Source organism: Peromyscus californicus, unplaced genomic scaffold, assembly GCF_007827085.1.
Source record: "Peromyscus californicus insignis strain IS unplaced genomic scaffold, ASM782708v3 Scaffold_24__1_contigs__length_46423439, whole genome shotgun sequence".
Taxonomy (NCBI): domain Eukaryota; kingdom Metazoa; phylum Chordata; class Mammalia; order Rodentia; family Cricetidae; genus Peromyscus; species Peromyscus californicus.
Window position 1 is genome coordinate 3898742 of NW_026294535.1, and position 16152 is coordinate 3914893.

The window sequence follows — 16152 nt, forward strand, 5'->3', positions numbered from 1 at the left end:
AAAGATTTTAGTTCCCAGTTTCAACTAGTCATGACAGGCTAAGGCTAGAGTTATCTTCCTGATACCTGAGTCAATTCACAATATAATGGTAAACAGATCTAATAATACACCTACTTTATAACTAAGCAGTCTGATGCTAAGATGGAAAAAAAAAATCACAGTCTTCATCTTAACTCCCAGCACAATCTCTTCATACCACATTTAATCCACGATACAATTTCAGAAATGAACAAACAGATGCCAAGTTCTCCTTTCACAACCTACTTCCTGTTACACCCACATCATGAGCCCCTCAGAGACGACCAGGAGTCCAAGTTCATATGCAAAAGCAAAGAACCTTTAATGCAAGATCCAGCTTGGGCTCTTCATCCATTCCGACACAGTGGTTGGATCAGGGAGAGCATCAAGCTCAGCTGAGGCAGAGTTTTTAAGGAGTAAAGGATAGGGGTTAGGGGAATTCTGGATTCAGATGGGGGTTGAACTCCTGATTGGGCAGGAGTGAGGTAACAGAAGTTTTGTCAAACAGTGGTTGGTACTGGCTGCAAGGAAATTGGCAATCTATATACAAAGTAAGTAAGCTATCTTTAATATTCTAGAGCACTTAGTACTTGTTTATCTCAATTCTGATTGGTCTCCTGCAGGGTACATTTGTAGCTTTTCCTGGTTATTGTAATGGTGAGACCTAGTTCTAATATTGTTAGTTTGCAGCCTGTCATGGCTGCCCTAATGTTAAGTTAGGCCTCTTCGCTTCTCTATAAAGAAAGTAACATTCAGAGGTTCCCTTGCCTAGCAGCACTATTTCAGCAGCTTTCAAAGCAGCAGCCAAGGTCTGGAGGAGTTGCATGTGTTTACAAGGGAAGCTGTCAGGAGGTGTTTAGGAAGGCATTTAGGAATCAGAATACAGATGCTTTAGCATCAAAGGAGCATTGGAAGGAAATTAGCAGCTCTAGTGTTTGTCTGGCTTTTCAGCTTGCTACCCCAAGATTGAACTACCAGCTCCTCCCCAGCCTCCCCTCTACTTGGCAAAATAAAACACTTTTTAGATTGAAGGTATTGATTTGTTATAACATGGTGTCTTTTTTCCCTTATTTAGTTTCTACTCGTAATAATAATCTTAACTGTGCAATTCAGCTCAACTTCAGGGGAATGAGGAAATTACAAACCCAAAGAAGAGCAGCAGGACTCAAGGACTATAAGATATCAATAGCAGAAGGATGGGTGCCACAGATGGATGGGTGCCCTCGGAGCTGCAGATGGGAGGGTCTGGTGTTTAAGGTGTATGTCAGTCGGAACTGTCACAGCTGTCCCATAGTCGGCAGTGGTGAGCATCTTGCTGAACTTGCTCTTCTTGGACCCAAGGTGCTCATGGCTTCAACAATGCTCGTGTCTTCTTTAGCATTCCCAAGGACCATGTGTTTGCTACGAAACCACTGAGTCTCTGCAGTGCAGATGAAAACTGGAAATTGTTTGTCTTGGTTCATCGTTTGCCATGGACAAAATACCAGGACCTGAACTTTCAGGGTGATGTTCTCATCCTTAAATTTCACCCCATACATAAATGGACTTCATATGAGTGACTATGGCACATAATGTCACCACCCAGACATGAATCCTGGAATAATTCAGTGAAAGGAGAAACACTCGTAACCAAATACTTCCTTTCAAATGCTCAGAGGAGCAAAGTTTTCTTCTACCTTGGGAACTTTGCAAATAGCTAGAGGAAGACTCAGCTTAAGGGTGGCTGTCTATACCGAGGTTGAAGACCACTGTGGACTTGACCATAGATCTAGTGGCCACAGGGCACAGGGCAATCTGCAAATGATCTTTCTAAAAAAGTTAACAGAGAGGCACCGTTCACCAAAGGATGGAAACTGATGCAAACTCACAGCCAAATACTAGAAGGAGTTCAGTGAATCCTAGAGAACAGGAGGAGAAAGGATTGTAGGAGCCAGAGGAGTCAAGGACACCACAAGAAGACTAACAGAATCAACTAACCTGTATCCGATTAGTTCTTGGTTTCCCAGGCTATCCCACGTGCATTCAATCCTCAAGTCCCCGCCCATCAAGTTTCTTGCTCACAAGATAACAGGTTTTAAAAGGAACTGCACCATTAGAGCACTCACATGATGCAGAGTGCTGGGTGGCTTCTGTTTTAAATCCCCGTGGCCAATCAGCAACGCACAGGCCTTTGAAAGATTCCCAGTGCCTTGTTTGAATTCCAGGGGGAGCAGAGCAAGTTTAGGAGCATGAAGGCAGCAGCCAAAGCTGGAAAGCTGGCTCGAGTACCAGCTGACCTGCGGAAAGCCAGGGTCCAGGGAGATGCAGGTCCCATTGCCCCAGTGGCTGCCCCACTGTTGAAAAAGATTCCAGAGGTCTTAGTGGACAAAGGCAGCAGGCGCCTTTATGTAAGGGGACGCTTTCTGAGTAAAGCAGGCTTTGTCAAATGCTTTGAGATCTCAGACCAAAACACGAAGGAGGTGTTCGCAGCCAAGATGGTGCCTAAGTCTTTGCTCACACCCTCCCAGAAGGAGAAGCTGTCCAAAGAGATTTCCATTCACCGCAGCCTCTCACATCAACACGTTGTAGGCTTCCATAGCGTTTTTGAAGACAGTGAATTTGTGTTTATGGTTTTGGAGCTTTGTTGGGAGAGGGTGAGTGTTTCTGCTGTGGTACTGGGGTGCCCACACCGTGAATTTGCTGGCAAAGGGCTACTGATGCCTTGGAGTAGCCTTAGAGGAGTGCTTGGGTTTCAAGCAATTATGAAAAGGCTTCTAGTGAGGGTGCTAAGTGGGGTTGAGAAAAGACTCTCGGTAAGAGCATGCATTAACAGGAGAGGGTCCTGTGAATGATAATGACCAGTGTATGGGCAGAATCATCAGGAGTCCGCCAAGACCTCCCTTTAATCCCGAGAGCTTAGTCCTGGTCCCATCCAGCTGGCCACCCTTTTCGGTGGGCTTCAGTAACTTCTTCCTTCTTCCTCAGTCCCTCCTGGAGCTGCACAAGAGGAGGAAAGCCCTGACCCAGCTGGAGGTGCGCTACTACCTAAGGCAGATAATCCTGGGCTGTCAGTACCTGCACCACAATCAGGTCATTCACAGGAACCTTAGGTTGAGCAACGTCTTCCTGAAGGAGGATCTGGAGGTGAAAATAGGTGAGGTGCTGGACCTGCAGGTGCGTGGTGCCAGTACAAGAGGAGGCAAGGAGAGGGAATCTGGGAGAATGGGAGCCAGAGAAATGGAGGGCCGGTGGGACATGGAGGTGCTGCCCTCCAGAATACCCTCTAGTCTAGAAATGGAGGGTGAGGGGCCCACACGCCAGTGTCTTGCCTTCAGATGCATTTGCTCTTTTTGTTTTTGTGTTTGCTGTTGCTGTCTTGTGTACCTCAATACAGTAGTTCTGAAAATAGTTTACTTGGGGGTGCCTCCCCCAATTACTACCCTATCTCATAGCACTGAGCCAGGTGCTCCTCAGTCAGTTTCCTTTTTAAACTGGAGGTCTAGACGTATGCCATGGAGCAAGGCTGGCAGCATTCCCTCAGCTGTCTCTTTACTGAGCTGAAAAGTCCTGTTCCCTTGAGACTCTCTGATTTGCCTCAGTCCCTATTCCCATGTCACCTTTCTTACCTTGTCCATCAGCAGTCACGAAGAGTATTTACTTGGTTCCCTAGTGCATCTAATTCTGTTGTCATGTGGTTTAAATTTCATTTATTTATGTGAGGGGTGGGGATAGAAGGTAACTTTCAGGAGTCAGTTGTCTCCTTGCACTGTGTGGGTCCCAGGGTCAACTCAAGCCATCTGTCTTAGAGGCATGCACCTTTACCTACAGAGCCATTTTGCCACCCTAGCCCTGCTATCTAAAAGAGCAGTGTAAAGGGCAGTGGGAGGCCACCCAGGGCCAGCAAAGTAGAAAGGTTCCCGGAACAGAGACTTTGGAGTCTGATTCTCAATGGTCAGACCTGAGGCAGCTGTCTGCAACCACAGATGACCCAGACCTAGCAGCTGAGCGTCCTCTCTTCTTTCCTCTGTCCCGGGGGTTTCGGGCTGGCAACCAAAGTGGAATATGAAGAGGAACAAATGAAGACCTTTTGTAGCCCCCAGAACTTCGTAGCTCCCGAAGCGGTGAGACTGGGAAGTTTTGAGGAGGATGTATGGTCCATCGGGTGCATCATGTAAGTTGGGAACGGACTCAGGAGCTATGGGTCTCAATGGGGCTTTCTGAGGCACTTCACCCAGTTGACCTTACCCTCTGGATCCTTCTTCTTTATAGAAAGGCTATTTCAGGGAGCAGATTGCCCACATGAAGCCCTATTTCCTTATTAATCTGGTGTAGGATATAGGATTTCCTGTAGCTTGGACTTATGGTCCAGAGAAGGGACAAGAAAGTCTCTACAATTCTTCCTCCAGCTCTTTGCTGTTTACTAAAAGCATGCACAGACCCAAACCATCAACACCTGAAAGCTTGTTAGGACTATGGAATCTTAGTTCTGAACCTGGGTTTAATTGTGTCCTTGGATGACTTTCAAGAAAGCTTTGGAAGCACTGATGAGCACTGATAGGAGAATCAGATCACCAGAAAGGCTGATGGTAGGCAGAAGTCCCATCATGGTGGCCTGTGGTGGATAGCAGTGGCCTCTGTGGTACTTGGAGTCCTCTATTACTGCAGCCCAGAGCTGGGGAATTCCTGACCCCTTAGTATCCGGGTGTTATCAGCTACATTCTTCTGAGGGCTTGTCCTAGCCAAGGTTACCGTGGCACTAGACAGACTTGGAGACCATCCCCATCTTTTCCTAGTCAGTGAATCCAGCACAGCCCCCTTCCCCTAGACAATGACTTATGCATTTGGACTTTCCTGGGAGTTTGAGCAAAATTCTTCCTTGTACCTCCAGGTACACCTTGCTAGTGGGCAAGCCACCTTTTGAGACCTCATTCGAAAAAGAAACCTACCTCCGGATGAAACCAAATGAATACAGTGTTCCCAAGGTGACAGCAACACAATTTTATTTTGTTTCACCCAAAAGCTATTCACTGAGCCCAGCTATATCCTGAGGACAGAGCCTTGCCTCTAGTATAGCCACAGAGAATGTATGTGTGAAGGCTGGCCTTGAACTCGCTGCATGTTGAGTTTGAATGTCAAATTCTCCTGCCTCTACCTCCCAAGTGTTGAGATTATAGGCATGCAGCACCATGCTGGCTTTATGGGGTATACTGGGAACTGAACTGGGTTTTGTGCTTATAGGCAAGCACTCTGCCAACTGAGTCCCATGCCTAGCTTCCTGAATGGATGTAAAGTGCAGGGAGAAAATGGAGAAGAGGCAGACGTGCTTAAGCTTGGGACATGGACCATCTCCACCTAGCTGAGCTGTGTTTAGCAGATGATGGCTTGACTCTTGTGAACCAGGTTTCCCATCTACAAAGTTTAAGTTTCCCCAAGGGCTTCCAGTGACAAAATGACATCTTTTTTTCACAACCAATGGCATACATCCGTTTGAAGGGATAACCCATTTCTGGGGACTAGGTCTACCTGGGACATATGACCACTTTCAAATTGGTGTCCTTGACTTGTATATAGAGTAGCTATTTCACAGAGAATCAGCTCACTGCAGACAGCATGGACTGGCTTGAGCCAGCTGGACTGCTGTAGTATAAGTTCTGGCTTTATCACCTAGGCTGTGTGTATTCTCAGACAGGGGCACTTTCTCAATTCTGAGCCTGCTTCTTCATCTAAAGTGCGGCATAGTAGTGGAGTGAGTAGTCTTCACTTTTGTGAGGCTGAGGCAGGGGAACCTCAAGTTCCAGGATAGCCTGAGCTACATAGGGAGATCCTGACTCAAACTATATAGGGGGAGGGAGTCTTTTAGGAGTTTTTGTGAGGCCCAAATGAATTAAATATACAAGACTGCATTCCTGATACATAAGAAGCCTAGAGTTAATGCTCTGACTGACAGGCCTGTTCTAGGTCTTATCCCATATACCAGGTGTCCCACGTGGTGGGGTCCCAGGTATGGTACTGCTCCCCCATTCTACAGATACGCCTTGGTGGGCCCAGAAAGCCCAGGCTATTTGTCAGAGCTGGAATCATGGGGGCGGAACTGGGATTTAAACACAGGTCTGGGGACCTGGAGGCCCCTCTAGTAGTAAATAACTAAATGTGCTTTGCAAGGGCAAGCTGGGGAAATCGTCCCAAGTTAATGCTGAGTGCCAAGTGGCAGGAAATGATCCTTCTCACAAGCAGGGTCACACTGGTCCTTGCTAAAGCTGGGGTGGAGGACCTGGTGGAGCTTACGGCCACTGAACTATGGTATATTTGAGATAGGAGCAGCCACATGTCAGGTGGGGTCCCTGTCTCATCTCACTTAGGCTCTGCTTCTCCCCTCCAGCACATCAATCCCATTGCTGCCTCCCTCATCCAGAAGATGCTTCAGGAAAACCCACTGCCCGCCCCACCATTGAGGAGTTGCTCAAAGATGAGTTCTTCACTTCTGGCTATATCCCTGCCCGTCTGCCCATCACCTGCCTCACCATCCCACCAAGGTTGTCAGTGGCTCCCAGCAGCCTGGACCCCAGCAGCAGGAAGCCTCTCATGGTCCTCGAGAAAGGTGAAGCTTGGTCTTGGTAGGGTAGACTACAGAGAGCCCATATTTCCAGGATGCATTTCAGGGTGCATGCACCTTACTCTGCCCCCAGAGGTGGGTCCTATCTTTGAGGTCTGGTCCCTGGGTTCTTCTGACCCTTGGGCTTGGCAGGAAGAACAGACTGAATCAACCCATTTGATCTGATAAGGAAAAAAATGGACTGAACACCAAGCCCAGGAAATTATTTTTGATTATGTTTAAAAGTCTCTATCGTCTCCTTTGCATGTTTTTGTTGAATGCTGGAACTTGTCAGGTATAGACATGGAGTATAACACGGCACCCATCCTCATTCTCATTCTCAGCCATGGTTCACTCTGCACCTTTCACCCCTTTGAGTGCTTGTGTTTTGTCTGTCAGGAGAAGGTCTCTCACTGTCACCAGGCTGCTCTGGAGTCAGTCCACCTGCCTAGGGCTCTGGATTACAAGTTTGTCAGCACATCTCACTTTTGAAATGTCACTACAGCCAACTCCAGCAGTCTGCCATTTTACACTTAAAGTACATCTGTGTGTTTGAGGCCCGCCTGGTCTACAGAGCGAGTACCAGGACAGCCAGAGCTGTTAGAGAAACTGTCTGAAAAAGAAAACGAAGGATTAAATAGGTAGAAGAATGAACAGGAAGCATCTGACTCTCTTTTCCCAGTCTGTTTACATTTCTTTTGATGTTTTCATCATCAATCCTCTATGTGTTTCTCTTAACTGATTAAGAGCAAACTTTGTTTATTTTTTAAATTTATTTATTTATAATGAGGACACCAGATCTCATTACAGGTGGCTATGAGCCACCATGTGGTTACTGGGAATTGAACTCAGAACCTCTGGAAGAGCAGTCAGTGCTCTTAACCGCTGAGCCATCTCTCCTGCCCCAAGAGCAAACTTTCTTCTGTTAGTGCTTCTGTGTATACTTCTTGAAAACAGACATGACAGACATCAGCACAACCTTCAGGACTGTGAGCATTAATCCAACCCCATATTGTCTTCACAATTTCTTTTTCTTTTTTGTTTTCCTTCTTTTCTTTCTTTCTCTCTTTCTTTTTCTTTCTTTCTTTCTTTCTTTCTTTCTTTCTTTCTTTCTTTCTTTCTTTCTTTCTTCCTTCCTTCCTTCCTTCTTTCCTTCCTTCCTTCCTTCCTTCCTTCCTTCCTTCCTTCCTTCATTCCTTCCTTTTTTTTTGAGACAAGATCTCACTATGTAGCTCAAGCTGGCCTCCAGCTCACAGAGATCCACCTGTTTCTGCCTTCCAAGTGCTAGGATCAAAGGCGTGAGCCACCTCACCTGGTAGCATTCTTTTTTTTTTTACTCCCTCCCTCCCTCCCTCCCTCCCTCCTTCCCTCCTTCCTTTTATTTATTTATTTATTTATTTATTTATTTATTTATTTATTTATTTATTTATTTATATATTTATTTATTGAAACAGACTATGAAGCCAAGACTGGCCTCAGGTTTGAAATCTCTGGCCTCACTACCCCCTCTCCCCCCAGATGCTGGGCTTATAGGAGTGTGCCACTGTATTTAGAATTACTATTTTTTTCTTGCAGTTTTATTTGACCTTAACATATTTCATTAAGGGTTGTAGTCTTTGAGAAGTAACTTGAAGGACTTTGTTTCTCTGTGTGGCTATACCACCAATTTAATATAAAGTTCTCAGTTTGTCTGTTCAATTAGATTTACATTTTTAGGCAAATGACTTGCGATGATTTAGTTTCGGTTTTGGTGCTTTGAGACAGAGTCTCATGTTGTTCAGGCTAGCCTTGAACTGCCAAATGCTGGGGTTACCAATGTGTGCCTCACCCTGACTCAATGACTTGGATTTTTTGGAATAATTTTAGGGCTATACAAAGTGTTATAAACAAAATAGAGCTGACTTCCTATGTGCCCTTCCCCCAGCTTCCTCCACTATCAGCATCTCTCTACCACAGAGTAATTACCAAAACTAAAACGTTAACCACAAGATAATCCTGTCAACAAACTCCAGTCCTCATGTCAGTCAAACAGATTCCCCATTAACATCACCTTGTTCTGTACCAGGGTGCAAGTCAGTACTGCACATGGCATTTAGAGACCTCAGCTTCTTAGTTTCCTCTAGCCTGTGACAGTCTCTGGGTTTTTCCTTGTGTCTTGTGACCTTGACACTTTCAGAGGGTGCTGATGAGTGTCTTTCCTGTTGGGTTTGTTGCTTCCTCATGATTTAGGGGAGATTCTCCATTCTGAGCAGGAATGTTGCAGAGGGGATGTGCTCTTTTCAGTGTGTCGGGGAGACAAGGCTGTCTCTGCTACAGATACTGTTTTTTCGGTCATTGATAAATATCTTGCAGGAAGTTGTTTGAAAAACTGCTGCCTATCAATTTTGGCACCCACAGGTGGGTCTTGGTGTAGTAATTATTTCTGTAATTATTTTCCCCTTTAAATTTTTGAGACAGTGTCTCATGTGGCCCAGTCTGCTTAGAATTCCCAGTAGCCAAGGATGACCTTGAGCTTCTGTTCCTTCTGCCTCTGTCTCCTGAGTGCTAGGATTACAGGCATGGACCACCATGGCCAGTTTATAAGGAGCTGAGAATGTTAATTCAGGGCTTCACACTAGACAAGCACTCTGTTAATTGAGCTATTGCTGAGCCCCCTTTTCTGTTCCCCTTTCCTGTAGTGCTGGACTTGTGGTCCTATCTTATGGGGAGGTATTAAAATACTGCTCCTTTAGGATTCTTTTTTTCTTAGTAAAGTAGCAATAAATGAAAATGTTTTATAGACATTTTCTAGATTATCCAAAGGTAGAGAATTGTATCATGTGATATGTGATCCTGGAGTAGTCGTCCTCCATTTTCAATAGTTTTATTTGGACAAGTTTGATTTTACATATTCTGCAAACAGTCTCATTTTGTTTTTCCTGTGAATGGGTGTTTTACATGCATATGTGAATGTGTAGCACATGAATGCCTGGTGACCACAGAGGCCAGAAGATGGTCTTGGATCTCCTGGAACTGGAGTTACAGGTGGTTGTGAGCCTCCATGAGAATGCTGGGAACCAAAGCCAGGTTTTTGACAAGAATAGCCAGTGCTCTTAGTGGCTGAGCCATCTCTCCAGCCCCTTTTTGGCTAGTTTTAAAATCAGAGCTTGGATATTTTATTTCACACTTAAGTTCTTAATATACAGAATGGTGGGATTGTTGTTTTTAATTGAAAATTTAGGGAATGTCCAGTTTCAATGGAGAACTGACACATGCTGGTTTGGGGAAGTGAATTGTTCAAGAATAAAGACAGCAACAGTGACCAGCGCAGCCCTGATCACCATAGGCCAACTAATGCTTCAGTGTGGATTTCATTAGACTCACTTATCTGTAAGCACACAAAGCAAAAGGCTTACACTGCGCTTCACCCATTCTTCCACCTTCCTGGATGCACAAGGCACCCTTTGTTCGTTCTTTGCTTGAATTGGTGCCTTCAGGCTGCCTCCCTGAGTGACAGCAACAGCAGGTGTCCTGGAAGGGCAGGCTGTTGGAGCAGAGGCCTGAGCTCCTGAAGCTTTGTGGCCTCTCAGTAAGCACCATATACCTGACACACCAACGCGGTCCTGACTCAGTTCCCACAGCAGTGAGAGCTGATGGGACTGTGGGAAGAGTGCTGGCTGTGGCAGGCAGGCCTGTGCTCCCTCCAGCGGTTTTGTGCCTGGCTAATGGCCATGTCACCTTCTTAGGTGTAGAGAGACCCTTGCCTGACCGTCCCTGGGAAAAGGAGGAACCAGTGGTTTGGGGGACAGGTGAGGCCATCAAGTGCCACCTCAGTGACATGCTGCAGCAGCTGACCAGGGTCAATGCCTCCAAGCCCTCAGAGCGAAGGCTGGTGCAGCAAGGTGAGTCCTGCAGGGGACTTCCCATCTGGAGAAGGCAGGGTATCTCAGTCAGCAAGCAGATCCCCCATTTCCTGGAGATCAACATCCAGATGAGTTAGCCTGACACCCAAGGCCCTCCTGGTGTGCCTTCTGCCTGTTTCTGCCCCATCTCACTCTGTAGGTGACTGATAGGTCACCTCTGCACAGCTGTGTCTGTTGTCTCCTTTCTGCCCAGGGAATTAATCCCTTGGTCCTCAAGAGACTCAGGTCAGCTCCAGCCTCAGGGCTTTTGTGCCCACTGTCACCACCCTGACTCCCACTGCCAGCACTTCCTAACCTGATGAAATTCTCCATAACATTTCTTCCCAACACATTCATGCATCTGCAGTTGGGACTCGTGTGCACTGAGGTGGTTCTAGCGTTGCAGGAATTGTTGGATCTGCTCAGTTTCTTCAGCACTTTAATCTGGGGCACTAGGCTTTCCACCAGCCCTGATGTTAATGACTTTGATTACTCTTCATCCCTCTGGTTGGTATGTGGGTCCTTCTAGAAGCCTAGGGTTTTCTTTTCCTATCCACACCTACCACAGTTCCTGAGACACAATAAAGGGGCCCACTTAACGAATTGGGACTTGACGTCCTGGGCTGCAATTTGGGTGTATAGGTTTGTGCCGTCAGAGCCCTCCACAGGCTTCATAGGGTGCCCCCCCCCAGCTCTGGGGAGGATTATCTGAGAAGACAGAAGAAGGGGCTGGCCTAACCAGTTCTCTGTTTCTATCCCAGAGGAGGCTGAGGATCCTGCATTCATCCCCATCTTCTGGGTCAGCCAGTGGGTAGACCAATCAATGAAGTATGGACTTGGTAGGTGTCTCCAGAATGTATGATGGGCAGGGGATGGTGTTGCCATAGTAGCCTTTGAGTGAACAAGTGAGTGATGTCTGTAATTGTGTGGCTGTGTTACCAAGAATTGTTAGGGCCTAATACATGCAAGCACTCTACTACTGAGCTATTCCCAGCCTTTGTCCACCTCCTCCTGCCTTTCTAAGATAGGCCTCCCCCTGCCCATTAGGGTATCAGCTCTGTGACAACAGTACAGGGGCACTCTTTAATGACTCAACATGCCTCGTAATCTACAATGATGGCGACAGCCTCCAGTACATAGACCATGAGGGTATGGAGTCTTACCCCACCATGAGCTCCCACCCTGACTCCTTGATGAAGAAGGTGGGAACTGGCTACTGTAAGAGGGTGTGGCAGGGTATGGGGGCTGCCTCAGGGTCAGGCTCTCATTCTGGAATCCCTGCCTCAACTCTCCAACCAGATCACTCTCCTCCAGCATTTGCGAAGTTACATGAATGAACACCTGCAGAAGGCGGGGGCCAACAACACGGAGGCAGGGGCCAACACCACACCCCGGGAAGGTGATGAGCTGGCCCATCTGCCCTACCTGAAAAAATGGCTCCGCACAAGCCATGCCATTGTCCTGCACCTCAGCAACGGCGCTATACAGATTAATTTCTTCCAGGTGTGTAGGGGCCTGTACTTGAGGTGGCTGGGTGGGGTGGAAGTGCTGTTCCTTTCACCAGGTGGGGAGCCTTCCTCCCCTTTGCCTCAACCTCAGGCACCAGCTGAGCTTTTCACTCACTCCCTTCTTCCCTCCAAGGACCACACCAAACTTATTCTGTGCCCCATGATGGCAGCTGTGACCTGCATCAAGAACCAGGACTTCCACACATCCTGCTTGAGCCCTCTGGAGGAATATGGCTGCTGCGAGGAACTGGGTAGACAGCTATGCTATGCCCACACCATGCTAGACAGGCTGCTGAGCTCAAAGTCTCCCAACAGCAGACTCCAGGACAACTCCTAGGCCTCCGTCCTTTGGGCTGGTGCCCCTTCACTCTGCAAGCTCTGCCTGGGGCTGCATTGCTGGACTTCTGGGACTGCTGTTCAGTAGCCCTATCCATGCGGCTGGGTGGGGAAGGGGCTGCTGTGTAAGTTATTTTTGTATATGTTTGGATCTGAGTTTATAACCTCTTCCCCTGCCCTCAGTCTACTGTATAACTTGTATAGATATATTTCTATTGAATTTGAGACTGTTCTTTCCTTGGCTTTATATTTATTCAATATATGTGCATATCTTTTCTTCTCCTGTGTTTTTGTGAGTACCCCGAACCCAGTGTATTTCTCTGTTCCAACAGCCTCAGGCTGTTAAACTACTGTCCAATATGTTGATGATCCCTAGACAAGGTTGAGCCACAGCCTTAACTCCTTGGTCCACCTTTGGGGCACCTGGTTGTCTCAGCTCTTTGAAATCTGGCAGGACCTCCCAGCATCCAAAGTTGGTGACTAGTAGGGCAGGAAGAAGCTCTCAGAAGCACAGGTTCTCAGGGCATGGTGAGTGTGTAGCAGCAGCCTCGGGAAGCAGTGTGTGAAATAATGGATGTAGCCTGCAGGGACTTGGCCCACAGCCTGGTGTACTTCAGTTGGGAGCTTCCTATAGTGGTGCTTCTGGGGATGGTCAGGACAAGGACACTGACTCAGTTATGGCAGGCCATCCCTGATCCATGTCCCACCTAGGCTCTAGAACACAATTTTTTCTTCATGACATGGAGTATGTCTTGCACTGATAATCCTCTTTTAGGACTGGAACCTTTTCAGAGATGTAGGTGGAGAAATGGGCTGTAGGGATAATTCACTGGGTCCCTTCTCTCAGGAAGAGGCCCCTCCAAGCCTGCTCATCTATTCCCAGGGGACAATCCAGTCCCTCTTCCCCAAGGCACTCTCCATCAGGGGCTGATCTGCAGCTGAGAGGACATTAGACAATGTCTGGAGGCATTTTGGCTGACTTGCCTTGGGAAGAAAGTACCTCTATCAACCTGTGAGGCCAGGGATGCTGCTAAGCATGCCACAGTATAACATGGCATAGGCTACAGGGAACTACCCACCCTTTCCCTGACAGTTTTCTTTTCTGAATCAGTACCGCCCAGGTTGAGAAACCATGACTTAGAAAAGGATTTTGTTGACATGGGTTCTTACTCCCTAGTTTAGGTCGGCCTTGAATTCTCTACTTCCCACTTCCTGAGGGCCAGGGTTACAAGCATCATGCCGGGTTTAGAAAATGACTTTTTAACCTTCACTATGCTTCACATGATTGTGACTGGATAGGTAGCCTGTAATTGTGGCACTCAGGAAGGTGAGGCGGGAGGATCCTGAGTTCAAGCTACATAGAAAAAAAGGTGCTGGTTCTCATCTGTTCTGACCTAATGAGCTAGGTAGGACACAGTGTCAGTGTTTACCTAAGGTTAAGAATGTGGGGAAGTGAACTAATGTCACAGCAGTACAAAGGACAAAGCAGCACCTTCTGATCCTCCTGCCTCCGCTTCTCATGTTCTGAAGTACAGACATGCACCACCACGGGAGGTTCTGTGCAGTGCTGGGAATAGAACCCAGGGCATCATTTACACTAGGCAAGAACCCTACCAACAGGATTACTTTCCCAGTCAGGCTGTGGCACACCCCTTTAATACCAGTACTTAGGAAGCAGAGGCAGGGGTATCTCTGTGGGTTTGAGGCCAGCCTGGTCTATAGAGTGAGTTCCATGACAGCCAAGACTACAGAGAAGCCCTTTCTCAAAAAAACAAGTCTCAGAAAACGATTATGAAATACAAAGAAAACTCAGAACTAAGCTTCTACACTGAAGTCACTCAACTCCAGCAAGTTTATGTATAACTTCACTAGATTTTTATAAAACTTGAGAGAAAATTGTCAGATATTCATACGTACAAGCACTTATGGATTGGGAATACTCAGTTTGAGACCCATAGGCTTCAAATCCCTGAAAGACACCCAATCATCAAACACTCTAAAATTGTTCTGTAGGCTAGGCTAACAATCTGAATACAGGTAAATGCATGTTTTGGAGGGAGGCTATATTGCCAAGTAGTAGTGACACATGCCTTTAATCTGACACTCAGAAAATGGGGATGGTTATACTGGCATTTGTGTTAAGGGTACAGTCATGGAATCCATGTGCTTAGCTTTAGAAAATTGCCCCAGGATTCCCTAGCAGATTGAGAATGCAGCCAACAGGGTGTTGGCAGCCTCCAGCCACAGGTTTCCTGGCCATAGGAAAGTCACAAGGTTGGAGGCTGACTTAACCATCTTATCCGGGAAACAGGAACCCCTCTGATCTGCCCTTGATGGGATACTGTTGCTGTGCTAGGCACCAGGGTGGGATGGCACCTGACATTGCTGCCATCAGCTGGCAGGTGGCAAGGATTCTGCATGTCTTGTGGCAGACACAGGTGTCCATACACAGTCTATGCTAACATCAGGAGCCTAAGCAGAGTGGGCAGAATGCAAGTGGTGACATGTAGCTAGAGTTTTCCTGCCTGGCTCACAGTCAGGACAAATCTCTCTCATCTGCCAGTCCCACAGCCGCTCAGACCCAAACAAGTAAACACAGAGACTTATATTGGTTACAAACTGTATGGCCATGGCAGGCTTCTTGCTAACTGTTCTTACAGCTTAAATTAATCCATTTCTATAAATCTATACCTTGCTACGTGGCTTGTGGCTTACCGGCATCTTCACATGCTGTTTCTCATCGTGGCGGCTGGCAGTGTCTCTGACTCAGACTTCCACTTCCCAGTTTTATTCTCCTCCTTGTCCCGCCTATACTTTCTGCCTGGTCACTGGCCAATCAGGGTTTTATTTATTGACCAATCAGCAACACACTTGACATACAGACCATCTCACAGCAGTGACACCCTGATCCTTGCTCCCTCATGCATCCCTGGCTTCAGGAGCATGTTCAGACCCACCTGGGCATCCAGGATGGCATTCTGCTCCTGGTCTTTCTGCTGGAGCAGCAGCTGGTGCTGCATCTCCAGCTCCCGTCCTGTAGCCTCTCCTCACAGCACATGACTGCCAAGTCCTTCTCATCCTTCTCCAGCAGAATCATGTTCTCTTCCATCTGTGGGTGCAAGACCAACTCATGTGGGTTGGAGAGATGACAGAAGACACGCTGGTGCTCATGAGGTGCAGCTAAGCTACTCACACAGACAGCAGGGTCAGCAGCATCTGTGACTCCATCATGTCCATGGTCTGCTGCAGATCCTGCAGGGCCCAGCTGTTCAGTTCTCAGTAAGCCATGTTCACCTGACTCTTCCAGGTATGGCAGAACCCCCAACCTCTGTGTACTTTATAGGTTCAAATGGAAATAGTGTCAGAGGGGTTGGGGGTGGAGCCAGGTCTATACTTGCCTGGAAATTGTATGGGTATCCCCTACCCAACTCAGTATATGAACACACTCACCTGAGCAGGTCTCATGGGCAGCACAGTCCTGGCCTCTGTCCTAGAGGAGGACTGGCTGCCTCTGACCTGAAGCCTTAGGTGCTGAGAGTCAGAACTCCCCACTGCCCAATACCTCTGTACTTACCTGTCTCTTCTTGTAAAGGGTTCTCTTTCTCTGAGGGGTGGTAAAGGACTTGAAGTTGGCTTTCTTTGACATTGTCTTGTCTAGCTGGGGAGCCTCCCTGAACATGCTTTTGTCTAAAATAGACCCATTTTATTTATTTAAAGAAGAGTCTTTCACTTGGTTTTTGGAGATGTAGTCTAGGTTGGCCTAAGACTCAATCTTCCTGCCCCAGCTTGGGGCTTCAGGCTTGTGCCACCATAAGTGACCAAGAACATAACAGGTGCC

The 16152-nt window shown here is 47.2% G+C and overlaps 1 protein-coding gene across 1 annotated transcript; it reads left to right on the forward strand.

Annotated features, from left to right (window-relative positions):
* Nucleotides 1-815: 815 nt before the first annotated feature.
* On the forward strand, nucleotides 816-15069 carry LOC128119621 (serine/threonine-protein kinase PLK1-like). The gene is given in 7 exon segments (XM_052752985.1): nucleotides 816-2651; nucleotides 2983-3155; nucleotides 4034-4168; nucleotides 4886-4979; nucleotides 6377-6419; nucleotides 6422-6595; nucleotides 10315-15069. Coding segments are annotated over 7 exon segments (1278 nt in total). The 5' UTR covers nucleotides 816-2246; the 3' UTR covers nucleotides 10569-15069.
* The last annotated feature ends 1083 nt before the right edge of the window (nucleotides 15070-16152 follow it).